At 40.4% G+C, this 13,306-nt stretch overlaps 1 protein-coding gene across 1 annotated transcript; it reads left to right on the forward strand.

The window, feature by feature from the left end:
- Positions 1-12,024, forward strand: LOC122476145 (calcyclin binding protein). The gene is made up of 6 exons (XM_043568502.1): positions 1-285; positions 5,274-5,493; positions 8,726-8,822; positions 9,057-9,156; positions 10,550-10,647; positions 11,448-12,024. The coding sequence occupies exons 1-6, from the start codon at positions 265-267 to the stop codon at positions 11,602-11,604; spliced, it is 693 nt and encodes a 230-aa protein (XP_043424437.1). The 5' UTR covers positions 1-264; the 3' UTR covers positions 11,605-12,024.
- Positions 12,025-13,306: the final 1,282 nt, after the last annotated feature.

Below are 13,306 nucleotides of genomic sequence, written 5' to 3' on the forward strand. Positions count from 1 at the left end.
TGGCGGGGCGGGGCGGGGCTGAGCGAGGTGAGCGGCGCGCGCGCGGGGGGGGCGAGGGGGTGCGGCGACGACGGGCTCGCGAAGGTTCCAGAGGCGCCGCGTGCGGGAGGCGGGCTGGGTGTCGCGCCGGGTCGTGTGCGCACGGGTTGCGAGCGCTGCTCCTCGTGCGGGTGGGGCCTGCGTCCGGGTGAGCGGGTTCGGTGGTGCTTCCTGTTCTCTGCTCTGCGCGGCTGCAGCTCGGGCCTTGCCTGACCCAGCCTGACCATGGCTTCAGCTTTGGAAGAGGTAAGGGTCTGGCCTCATCGTCCTCACTCGGTCGTGCGGGGCTTTCACCGCTGTCTCCCGGCGCTCGCCCCCCACCCCCTTCACGCCCTGTTTCCCGTGATAAGGTGCTCGGTGGTCGCCTCTCCGGTCCCCGAGCTTCGCCTCGGCCGCTCACCCGCCCACCTGCAGCGGCCCCTGCCGGCTTCCGGCCTCCGCTGCCCGGGGAAAGTTGCCGATCGACGCCCGCTGCTCAGCCCCGGCCCGAGCCGGTGGCTGAGGGCGCGGGACTGTGTCGCGGTCCCCGGCTGCAGGTAGTGCCCGCGGTGGACCTGGGTGAGCTGGTCACCTTCACGTTTTCCTCCGGCTCCGTCTGCCCCTTCTATACTAGCCCGAGGACGTGAAGCTTCTTTAAATTAGTGCTGATTGCAGAAACCGAGGGTCATTTCACCGTAGAAGTGGTTGGAAGGTGAGAAGCCTTTGCTCCCGGCACTTGGATTCTAGTCCTGTTTTCTCTGCGCATATGAGTAGCTGTGTTACTTTGGGCAAATAACTGTGCTGTTCGGTGCCACATTTTAGTATCCAAAATGTTTCAGACCGTGCTTGGCAAAATTTAGTTGTGACTGACGGGGGTTGGGGGGCGGATAGCCTTTTTCTCTCGAAAGCTCTATAAACTCTGAACGGGGGCGGATTAACTTTTTTGAAGACTTAGTTTGCACAGTTGCAAAATGGGAATAATAATACTTAACATTGCGCTTTTCTTGGCCTAAGTAGGATGTCACTGCATGTTACTGTTATTTACAGAAAAGTGTTGAGTATTAACGAGATTTGTTTTCTGGAAATCTTTACCTCAATACGAACAAGTCTGAAAAATCCCAGACTTGACTTGGAAGTCTAAGAATCTGCTTTAAATGAAGAAAAAGAGTGTGTGTGTGTGTGTGTGTGTGCGCGCTCTGAATACCTTGCCCCAGGTTTATGGTATGTGTTAGGCCTTGGGTTTCCTTCCATGTGTCCTGAGGAAACCATCTCTACAGTGACTTTACAGTCACACACATGGATAGCTCAGTATTAATCCTTTTCAAAATAAGGAATTTTTCTCAGTTGAGGTACTTAAAAATACACACTTAGGGGCACTTCTGGGATAGTTTTGGTTTGATATAAAATTCACTGTTGTAACTATTTTAAAGTATTGGCTATTTTTAAAAAAAAATTTTTTTAATGTTTATCTATCTTAAGGCAAGCAGAGGAGGGGCAGAGAGGGGGGGGGACAGAGGACCTGAAGTGGGCTCTGTGCTTAGAGCAGAGAGCCTGATGCCGAGCATAAACTTAGGAACTGGGAGATCACATCCTGAGCATCCTGAAGTGGGATGCTTAACTGACCGAGACACCCACCGCTGGTCTAATGGTTTTTAGGATAAATATTCAGCGTCACACAACTGTCACTGCTCTATAATTCCACATTTTCATCACTCCCCCCCAAAACTTATTAAGTGTCTGTTAAGCAGTCACTTCCTACTTCCCCCCCCACCCTCCAGCAGCCACTAATTACACTGGCACTATGGATTTGACCACTCCGGACATTTCTTATAAGTAGAGTCTTACAGTATGTGACCTTTTACTTTTGGCGTTTTTCACTGATCATAATCTCTAGTTCATCCGAAGTGTGGCATGTGCTCCTTTTGATGGCCAAATAATATTCCATTATATGGATATACCACATTTTGTTTCTCTGTTTATCAGTTGACAGACATTTGGATGATTTTCGGCTGTTCTGAACCGTGCCGCAGTGAATACTGTGTACAACTTTTTATGAGGACGTGTATTTTCCATTCTGTGAGGTATACACCTAAAAGTGGAATTGCAGGAGCACATGAACTCTTTTCAAAATGGCTGCACCACTTGACCTTCACACAAGCAGTGAATGAAGGTTCCAATTTCTGTCCACCTTTTAAGGCTTGTTGTTTTCAGGGGTTTTTGTTGTTGACTTTAGCCTTCCTAGTGGGTGTGAAATGGCATCCTATTGTGATTTTGATGTGCATTTTCTTAATGACTAAGGATGTTGAACATCTTTTTTCATGTGGTTGGTGGCTGTGTTCAAGTCCTTTTGTTTTGAGGCACTTTGGTTTTAATGCTCCCTGGTGAAGAATTTGGAAATACTTAAAGCTTGAATGTGTTTAAGGGTGGGGATAAAAGGGGTATGGGATTTTGCATAAAGAAAACAAATGAATGCCTCCTAAATTACTTCTTAAAGCTTGTGGGTAGGAAAAGTAACAAAGGGATCAACTTTACTGGTTTCAGGTTTGCAAGTAGAAGAACTGAGGAATTACCTAAAACAGGCCTTCTGTGAGTTGCTTCAGACTTACAGTGGATACCTTCCTTTTGTAGGAGGTGAGCGCCAAAATTGGCTGTAATGAGGCCTGAGAATTCCTTGCTTAATTCTCAGAGTTCTTTTCTAAGTGTTCTAGAAACAATTCCTGTACAGTCAAGAAGTAAAACATTTTTAGACTTGATATATTTTCTGGGCTTTTTTTGTTGTTAACTGAATCCTTGGGAACAAATACACTAATTTTACATTTCAAAAATTTTGTCATATTGGTATTAGAATCAATGTGAATTTTTTAGACCACCATGATAAATTATTGCTTTGAATTAAAGCATCTTGCTTCAGTGCTCAATAGATGAAATTGCAGGGTTTGTTGTCTTAGTAATAGGACTTTTGGGGGTGGGAAGAGTAGATAAGGACAGGAGACTGGCCACAGTTGGACTTTTTGTATACCATCTTAGTAGTTACAGAGAAGTAAAAGGAGGGGCATCTGAGTTAAATGAGATAATGTAAGACCGGGAAAGCATTTGAATTTGTTACTGCATTTTGTAAGACTTAAGAAACAAGACTTTAAATATGATATAGATAGATAGATACACACACACCCACACACACAATGGAGTATTACTCGGCAATCAAAAAGAATGAACTCTTGCCATATGCAACTATGTGGATGGAATTGGAGGGTAGTATAGTAAGTGAAATTAGAGAAAGACCAATATCATGACTTCACTCATATGAGGACTTTAAGATACAAAACAGATGAACATAAGGCACAAAACATAAGAGACTCTTAAATACAGAGAAACAGAAGGTTGCTGGAGGGGTTGTGAGAGGGGGGATGGGCTAAAAGGGTAGGGGGCATTAAGGAATCTACTCCTGAAATCATTGTTGTACCATATGCTAACTAACTTGGATGTAATTAAAAATAAATAATACAAATAAACAAGACCATAACACTCTACTTTGGACATTATACTAAGTTATCAAGCATTTGAAGATTTTTATATTGAGGGTTTTTTTAATGTTTATTTTTGAGAGAGACCTTGCATGCCCCTGTGCTTGGGGAAGGGGCAGAGAGGGAGACAGAATACCAACCAGGCTCAGCGCTAACAGTTCGATGCAGGGGCTTGAACTCATGAACCTCAAGATCATGAGCTAACTGGAAATCAAGAGTCAGACACTCAACCCACTGATCCACCCAGGCGCTCCTATACGAAGTTTTTTTTTTTTTTTTTTTTTTTTTTTTTTAAGTAAGAACTCAGCTAGAGTCAAATTGTTATTAATCAAGCCAGAATGTAAAATTATTTTAAGAAAAACAAACCCTTGTTTGTAAGGATATTATGCATTTGCAGTACATCAGAGGATAATTGGGGAAAAGGTTTTAAGCTGATTATCTTTCACTCTTCATAAAATGTTGGCCCATTCTGCAGAAAGTAGAAATAGACACTGGCAGGCAGTGTATTCACATGAGGAGAGAAGAACAAACAGGTGGGTTTTTTAGTGCACCAGGAGTATGTCACACTTTGGATTGTTCACCTAGGTTTGTCTCCTCTACGGTGCAGCCAAGACCCAGACTTTAGACTGCAGCATTACCCCTGAGATTCAGAACGACACTTTTTCTCCCCCGCCCCCCCTTTTTTTTTTTAATAAATTTTTCTTCAATGTTTACTTTTGAAAGAGAGAGACAGTGTGAGCGTGGGAGGGGCAGAGAGAGAGAGGGAGACAATCTGAAGTGGGCTCCAGGCTCTGAGGTGTCAGCACAGAGCCCAACGCGGGGCTCGAACTCACAAGCTGAGAGATCAGGACCAGATCTGAGTTGGACGCTTAACCGAATAAGCCACCCAGGCGCCCCAAGACATTTTCTTTTTTTTTTTTTTTTTTTTTTTTTTTTCCAACGTTTATTTATTTTTGGGACAGAGAGAGACAGAGCATGAACGGGGGAGGGGCAGAGAGAGAGGGAGACACAGAATCGGAAACAGGCTCCAGGCTCCGAGCCATCAGCCCAGAGCCCGACGCGGGGCTTGAACTCACGGACCGCGAGATCGTGACCTGGCTGAAGTCGGACGCTTAACCGACTGCGCCACCCAGGCGCCCCAAGACATTTTCTTAAAAGCAAAAATAGGTCTTTATTTTTTTATTTCTTGTCTTAAAAATGCAAACTTATTGATGTGTAACATTTGGGATAGGATTCTGAGGAACAATCACAGAAAGTAGACTACTTCAGTAAAGTTATCATAGCATTTCACCCTGTTCATCATGTATTTGCTCATCTTTTGAAAGATTTTTAAAATTCCTAATATCTGATGACTAGGAAGAGATGTTAAAAGGAAATCCCATGAATTGGCTTTTTTTTTTAAGATTTATTCATCCAGCTTTATGAATCACAGAAATGTCTTGTAAGTAAAATGTTCTAAAACAAAGGCAGATAACATCTACCAAAGTGAAAAATTTAGGCTTAATTAACTCTTGCTACATTAATATTAAATTTTCCTTAAGAAAACCAGGAAGCTTTAGTTATTTACAGTTCTATAGGCTGGAGAAAAGAATCCCAGGTTGTAACCAACCCTAGTAAATTTAAATGAGCCTCTTAATACTTAGCCTTTCAGTAAATTGAAATGACCGGTGGGCATAATATCCAGCTATTATCTTTTCTATCATAGCTAACTTACCTTCTGTTTTAACACAGCTACAGAAAGATCTAGAAGAGGTGAAGGTGCTCCTGGAAAAGGCCACTAGAAAAAGAGTACGTGATGCCCTTACGACTGAAAAATCCAAGATCGAGACTGAAATCAAGAACAAGGTGCAGCAGAAATCACAGAGAAAAGCAGAACTTGTTGACAGTGAAAAGCCAGCTGCTGTGGTTGCTCCCATTACAACGGGATACACCGTGAAAATCAGTAATTACGGTATGACTCACTACCCTACATGCAGCTCTTTCTGCCTTCCAGTAACTTATTCCTGAGTAGTGACCCACTAACAAACTCAATTTTTAAAACAATCTCAGTGTTTGCTTTTGGTGGTTTGAAAGAGAAGACCCATCGATGAAGAAAGGAAAGAATACATTCTAGAAGCTTCTAACAAGAGAGCAAAATGATTTAGTACAATGAGTAGCAACAAAAATGAACCTATTCTGAAATATGTTCAGCATATGAGGAACACAGATTCTTGTTTTGCTTTAATCATGTTTTGCATTATATTTTGCCAAACAACCACCAGTATTATCTAAGGAAGGGAAGGAATCTAGTTATATTCGAGAAACATCTTTGAGCGCCTAATATGTGCCACTATTGTGCTTGGGCTCGTGGCAACAACAGTGACCAAGACCCGATCCTTGCTCATGGTGTGGTTAGAACACAGACCTAAAACTAACACCGGGTCGTGTACTAATGCTGTTTTCCCTCAGTAGGTTGTTTGGAACAGTGCAATTTCGGTGTGAGGAGCGTTCATGAGGGGAGGGACGGTCATTTTTCTTTGTGCTCACAACATCTAGCATGTAGTAGTCACTTCCTATTTGCTTAAATGAATAGAGATTTGGGAAGTTCTGTGGGAGTACAGCTGATGTAATCTGAAGGAGGTAAGGAATGGAGAATTACAAGAGACACTTGAGTTTGGAGGGCAAGTTCGGCAAGTGTGAGGAGAGGACACACCTGGGGAGGTGAAAGGCACCGTGTTTTCTGTATTGTCCTAATGAAAAGCAGTGTGTCCTGCTTAAGAGACGAACTGTGGTACAATAAGGAGATAATGCTGTGTACTTACTCTACCATAGGAAACTGGTCTGAGGTTGTAGGATTATGGCATGCACCCAGGAACCTAGATTTGCATTTAGGGATGGATTGAATGCATGGGAAGAAACTGGACGAGGTTCTGCAGAACTCTCTCTAGGACATCTTTTTTGATGACCAGTACATTTCTGTTGTATAGGACTAAGCAAGGGACAGTCTGGGATATATATGTATTTAATCTATATATACGATAAATACATATACGTTTTTAGAATATACTTTCTATGTGAAGTTAATATGTATTTTGTGTTGGCCATTCATCTAGGTTAGAGAATAATATGAATAGTTTGATAACGTATGCCTCAGTGGCATTTAGTAGATCTTGATTAGTGAAATTGTATTTGGATGAATTGGACTCTGAATTCTACTTTGTCAGGGAAGGGAATTAAGGAAACTATGATTGTCTTTTAACTGCTTAGAGAAGTAGAAAGGATTATGAAATTAGATGGTGCTGATGTTTAGCCATCCAGTTTAGTAGAGAATTATTGATATTTAGGTATAGGAGAAAAATTCCACAAAAAGAAAATGAGCTGGGTGTTTTGTTTTGTTTGGGGGGGGGGGGGGGCTTAATTGTTTGAGCGTAGTTGACCCATAGTGATACATTAGTTTCAGGTGTACAGCATAGTGATTCAGCATCTCTGTGTTATGCTGTATGTAGCTGCCATCTGGCACCATCTGGCACTATTACAGTATCATCTGCTATATTCCCCCTGCTGTATTTTTTATTCCCCCCGACTTATTCATTCCATAACTGGAAGCCTCTGTCTCCCACTCCCCTTCACCACTGTACTGGCTGGTTCCCGGCAGCCATTGGTGTGTTCTCTGTATTTATGGGTCTGTTTCTGCTTTTGTTTGGTGTTTTAGATTCCACATATAAATGAAATCATAGAGTAGTTGTTTTTCTTTCTCTGACTTCATTTAGCATAGTACTCTTTCAGTCCTTCTATATTGTTGCAGAGGCAGATCTTTCTTATGGCTGAGTAATATTCCACATGTGTATCCTATATACCACATCTTTATCCATTCATCTTTTGATGGACACTTAAGTTGCTTCCCTATCTTGGCTAGTATAAATAATGCTACAATAAACATAGGGTGCATATTTTTTCAGGTTAGTGTTTTCGTTTTCCACAAGTAAATACCCAGTAGTGGAATTACTGAATCATATGGTATTTCTATTTTTAATTTCCTGAGCAACCTCCATACTCTTTTCCACACTGGCTGTACCAGTTTGCATTCCCACCCAGCAGTGCACAGGGTTTTCTTTTTCTCCACATCCTCACCCACACTTGTTATTTCTTGTTTTTAATTCTAGCCATTTTGACAGGTATAAGGTGGTAATCTCATTGTAGCTTTGATTTGGTATTTCCCTGATGATTATTGAGCATCTTTTCATGTGTCGGTCATCTGTAGGTCTTTGGGAGAATGTCTATTCAGGTCCTCTGCCCATTTTTTTTTCCATTGGATTGGTGGGGGGGGGGGGGTGGTATTGAGTTGTATATAAGTTCTTCCTATATTTTGAATATCTAACCCCTTATTTGCAAGTATTGAATTTGCAAACTCAGTAGGTTGCCTTTTCATTTTGTTGATGATCCTTTTATGTGCAGAAGCTTTTTATTTTAATATAGTCTTAATAGTTTATTTTTTTTAATGTTTATTTTTGAAGGAGAGAGAGAGAGTGTGTGAGTAGGGGAGGGGCAGAGAGAGATAGAGGGAGACACAGAATCTGAGGCAGGCTCCAGGCTCTGAGCCATCAGCACAGAACCTGATGCGGGACTCGAACCCTTGAACTGTGAGATCAGGACCTGAGCTGAAGTCGGATGCTCAACTGACTGAGCCACCCAGGCGCTCCTAGTCTTAATAGTTTATTTTTGCTTTTGTTTCTCTTGCCGCAGGAGCCACATCTAGAAAAACGCTGCTATGGCCAGTATCAGAGACATTATTGCCTGTGTTCTCTTCTAGGAGTTCATGGTTTCATGTCTCACATTTTGGCCTTTGATCCATTTTGAGTTTATTTCTGTGTGTGGTGTTAGAAAAATGAGCTACTCTTAAAAGAATGTATTTAATGCTCATATTCCTTATTCTAAGGTATATTAAAAAAAAAAAACAACACATGGGCTTTGTGTTCAGTAAACCTGGATTTGAATCTCAGTTCTACCACTAGCTAGATGCCTAACTTTGGGTAGATTGCTTAACTGTTAGGAAGTTCAATTTCTCCATCTAGAAAATTCTTCTATTTTAATTTTTCCCATGTTTCTATTACTAGAATTTAGTTTTCTCCAGTTTAAGGAGCCATTTGCATTTGCTGTTCTAGAGATACTGAGACTTCACTCATGTCCCTTTTTTTTGTTACTAGGATGGGATCAGTCAGATAAATTTGTGAAAATCTACATTACCTTAACTGGAGTTCATCAAATCCCCACTGAGAATGTGCAGGTGCATTTCACAGAGAGGTGAGTTTCACAATGGAGAAGGTAGTGATCATTAAGTCCGAGATTGCGTTATTACCAGTTCTTTTCTCTTGCAGTTTCTAAAACTTGCTTAAATTTAGAATTGTCCTTTACACGTGTTTCGAAGAGGTTACTCTCACCAGGGGTGGCCAAATGCACATCCTGAAATAAACCTCATGTCTTTTTTCCACAAGAGCTGTAGAGCACAAAGCTTACGTATTCACTGTTGTGTTGTAGGTCATTTGATCTCTTGGTAAAGAATCTAAATGGAAAGAGTTACTCCATGATTGTGAATAATCTCTTGAAACCCATCTCTGTGGAAGGCAGTTCAAAAAAAGTAAGTTTGCTCTTTTGTCATAATGTAAAACCTCATTAAATTGAACCTGGTTGATTTAGAGTTGAGATGAACTAGAATTAATTTATCCTCCATAACAGGGGTCAGCAAACTACAGCCTGATCCCTTTATCGGAACATGCCTGTGCTCACTTAGGTGTTGTCTGGGGCTGCATTTGTGCTATAACGAAACAAGGAGCTGCACCAGACCCTGAAATACTGGCCATTTGTCAACTCCTGTTCTGTGGGAATAGATTCTTGGGTGCCTGGGCGGCTCAGTCAGTTAAGCATCTGACTTTGGCTCATGATCTCTGTTCTTGAGCTCGACCCTGCTTCAGGTGAGCCCTGTTTCTCTGCCCCCTCACTCTCAAAAAAAAAAAAAATTAAGGGAATAATGCCATTAAAATCAGGAGAGGGAATAAACTATTAAAATTGGTTTAGAGAACTGAGTTTTAATGCCAGTTTTTCCATTTACTAGTTGTGACTTTTTGGCAGCTCACTTTATCCCTCTGTGCCTCAGTTTCCTCATTTGTATGATGGCAGTGATTTGTTTTACACAGTTGAAATTATATACTAAAGTGAAATTATATAAAGTGCTTAAATAATGGTAGTTATTATTAGCATCATATGTAAATTTTCGAAACATAAAAGGGCTTCAGCACTCAGCCTAACTGGAGTTAGTAAAAGCTGTAAAAAAGTCTTTTAAACTATTATGCATACTTCTCACTAATTCAGATAATCTTTTCCCTACTTAATTTAAATAAATAGGGTTTAATGTATCTGGTACATAGATGTGCCATTTTGCCATCTGTGTTTGCACAGTTATGTAGCAGGTTAAAGGTAGTATTAGAATGTAATTTATGAATTATCTTGTGTCTCACTGCTTTCTTCTTCATCCATTAATCCCATAATTGAATGCTCAAATAATCCTAGGAATTATTTGGATCATTGTTGAAAGAGTATATTCTCTTGCTTTCTGCCTATCTCTGACCCCTCTAAGAGAACTCTCTTTCAATCACCAAAATATCACCAGTCCCTTTTTATCAAACACACTAAAATCATTCCATTTTACAGCCTTTCTCCTTGCAGTGCCCTTTCTTCCAGATCTTGGGCCACTGCTCAGATTTCAGCTCACAGAGGCCTTTCTTAATGAAGTTCCCCCTTGAAGCCCCATTGACACCTTATCTTGGTTTTTGTCTTTATATTTGAAGGTATTCCAATTTTACTTGTCTATGGTCTTTCTCTTCCATGAGTGTTTGGACTCTGGCCTATTTGTAAAAGTATTGCACGTAAAACAGGTCTTACACGTAATAGTAACTTGATTGAGTAACTTTTCCAAATATCCGTGCTCTCTCCATGTGTTGTAAATTGTACTTGTTTTCCTGCTTTTCTTCCAGGTTAAGACAGATACAGTTCTTATCTTATGTAGAAAGAAAGCAGAAAACACAAGGTGGGACTACCTGACTCAGGTTGAAAAAGAATGCAAAGAAAAAGAGTGAGTTTACTTTCATTTCTTTAAGAATTCTAATGTATTCTTTGCTGGGATTGTAGATTTTTAATACTTTGCTATGGTGGAGAAGAGCTGTAGTCTGCGATTTGACCATTTACCTCTTAATGTCCACTGAGTAACCCAATTATCCTCTTTCAACTGTCAGAACCTACCAAAAGAGGGCACATGGCCAGCAAGTTGCTTTATACCCAGGGCTTTAGTTTTGATTGGCTGTTTTGTACTGGTTCTTAACACTAAGCCAGTGGTATTCCTATATGGATACCAGGTCCTTTCTCAGAGATTACTTTTCATTAGTCTAAGAATTCCACAGAAGTTTCTTACACGTAATTTAGTTTCACAGTCACTGGTGTAGAGTGAAAAAGTATTTTTATCCATTAATGACCATTCCAAAAAGTGTTCATTTAAAGATACTTCCATCCTAGGTCAAACTGTTACTCTGCTTTAAATATCCTGCAGTGGCCATGTCCTACATTGAGTTGCTTAGCCTTCCACATTCCTCTCACTCCTTCCCCGGTAGCCTGCGTGCACTTGGTTGGTTAGGGTTAGAAGCTATCTGAATTGATTTTAAATCGAGAACGAATTACCTGAGTACAGGACTATGTCTTTGTCTTACTGTTTCTTCAGAGCCAGTTATGTGATCTGGCACTTAATAAGTGAAGAAGATAATTTGCCCTGCTTGGACATTGGTTGAACTGGAGGCATTCATTATGATAAGGACATAGCAGTAAATGGGATCATTTATATATATGTATTTGTATCTCCATTATTTGTTTTCTTTTTAATAGAAAGCCCTCCTATGACACTGAAACAGATCCTAGTGAGGGACTGATGAATGTTCTAAAGAAAATTTATGAAGATGGAGATGATGATATGAAGCGAACCATTAATAAAGCCTGGGTGGAATCAAGAGAGAAGCAAGCCAAAGGAGACACAGAATTTTGAGACTTGAAAGTCATTTTGGGGACTGTGATGTGGAAATACTGATCTTTCCAATGAGGAAATGTTGGTGAGCTGCACAGATAAATTTGACAGATAACTACTTACATAGCCTTCTTCTAAGTAAAGGCAATGAATTCTCCCATTTCTACTGGAGGATTTATTTAAAATGCTTATTAAACACTTCCTCCAAAGATGGTTTCCTTAGTAATCTGGGCATTTCGTTCAAAAAAGGATAATATTGTATTCTTGTGTGAAATGTTAAAAAGCAAGTCTTGCCTAATGATAATGCCACATCGTGTGTATTTTTGTTCAGCTAAGAGGTAGAAAACAAAAGTTCTCGTTTGCCTATAAGTTTCTGACATCACCTCCCACCAATGTAAGAATAAGTAAAAATAAAACCTGGATTTTTGCATAAAATGCAAATTTGTACCTGTGTACTTCAAGGTTGTAGAGTTTTTCTGTGAACAGCTTAATATATATACACAACACATCACCATGCCCTAATCTAATCACAAATGTTTTTCTCTAAATATATTTAAGTTAAAGCTAAACCTAAATGATAAACATCTTTGTATAGTATTAGTGTTGCCATGTTGTAAGATGGCTTACAAAAGCAGTAACTATAAAGCAAAAATAAATGAAAACCCATCAATTCCTATGTTCACTCAAGCCGATTAGGATTTTGTTCAATGGAATAGTTCAATCTATCCAGGAGTGTGTCACAAAAGGCTTCAAAAAGGGAGGATTTGTTTTAGAATTACTCCCTCCTAGAAATAAGAAGAGCAAGATGCCCGTGACATGTTTCCCAATGCAATTAGAGACGAGAAAGCATACACATAGAGGAAAAAAATCCAAGAGGATTAACCAAAAGTATGATTAATAATCAGAATCTGGTAAAAGTGGTAGGGTAAATTTGGTAGGGTTTAAAATGTATTTCAGGGAAATGTCAATAAAGGAAAATTCCTTAAATTTTTGCCAGCTAAGAGAGGAAACAATGATGGAATTTAGAAAATCACTATTGTAACGTTAATGAAATACAGACTAGGGTAAAAATCACCAACCAATGAAATGTTAAAATCCTTAGGGGACAATGAATGCAGGGAGCAGGCTGCCCCCACCTGAACCATTGATCCATTAGCACTGAAAGCCAGACAAGATATGTGCCTTCTTTTTTGTTAATGGTGAATTTTTATTTCAGAAATAATTTTTTTATTTTGAGAGAGAGTGCATGAGTGCGATGGGACAGAGAGAGGGAGGGAGGAAGAGAATTCCCAAGCAGGCTCTGTGGGGCTCGATTCCACAAACCGTGAGAGCTGAAACCAAGAATCAGATGCTCAACTGACTGAGCGAGCCACCCAGGCGCTCCAGATATGTGCCTTCTGATGTGACATGAACTAGAACCCAGCACATTTGTGAAAATTCATCCCTTAAAAACCGAGCCTGAATCTTGCCAAGCCTCTGAATGTAACTGAGTTTTTAGGGACAGAGGACAAAGCTAAAGGACACATGAAGCACACAGCCAGATGTTGGCCACTGTACAGGACAAATAAGTGACATGAGGAAAACAGGAATGAGAGGCACAGCAACCAAATGCAATCTATAGATCATGCTCAGACCCGGGTTCAAACAAATGAAAAGAGGGTGTCCTATCCATGATCTACCAGAAATCCACAAATCTGATGTCCTAGTTACACTCTGATTAACA

The sequence above is a fragment of the Prionailurus bengalensis genome, chromosome E4, assembly GCF_016509475.1.
Source record: "Prionailurus bengalensis isolate Pbe53 chromosome E4, Fcat_Pben_1.1_paternal_pri, whole genome shotgun sequence".
In the NCBI taxonomy this organism is placed as follows: domain Eukaryota; kingdom Metazoa; phylum Chordata; class Mammalia; order Carnivora; family Felidae; genus Prionailurus; species Prionailurus bengalensis.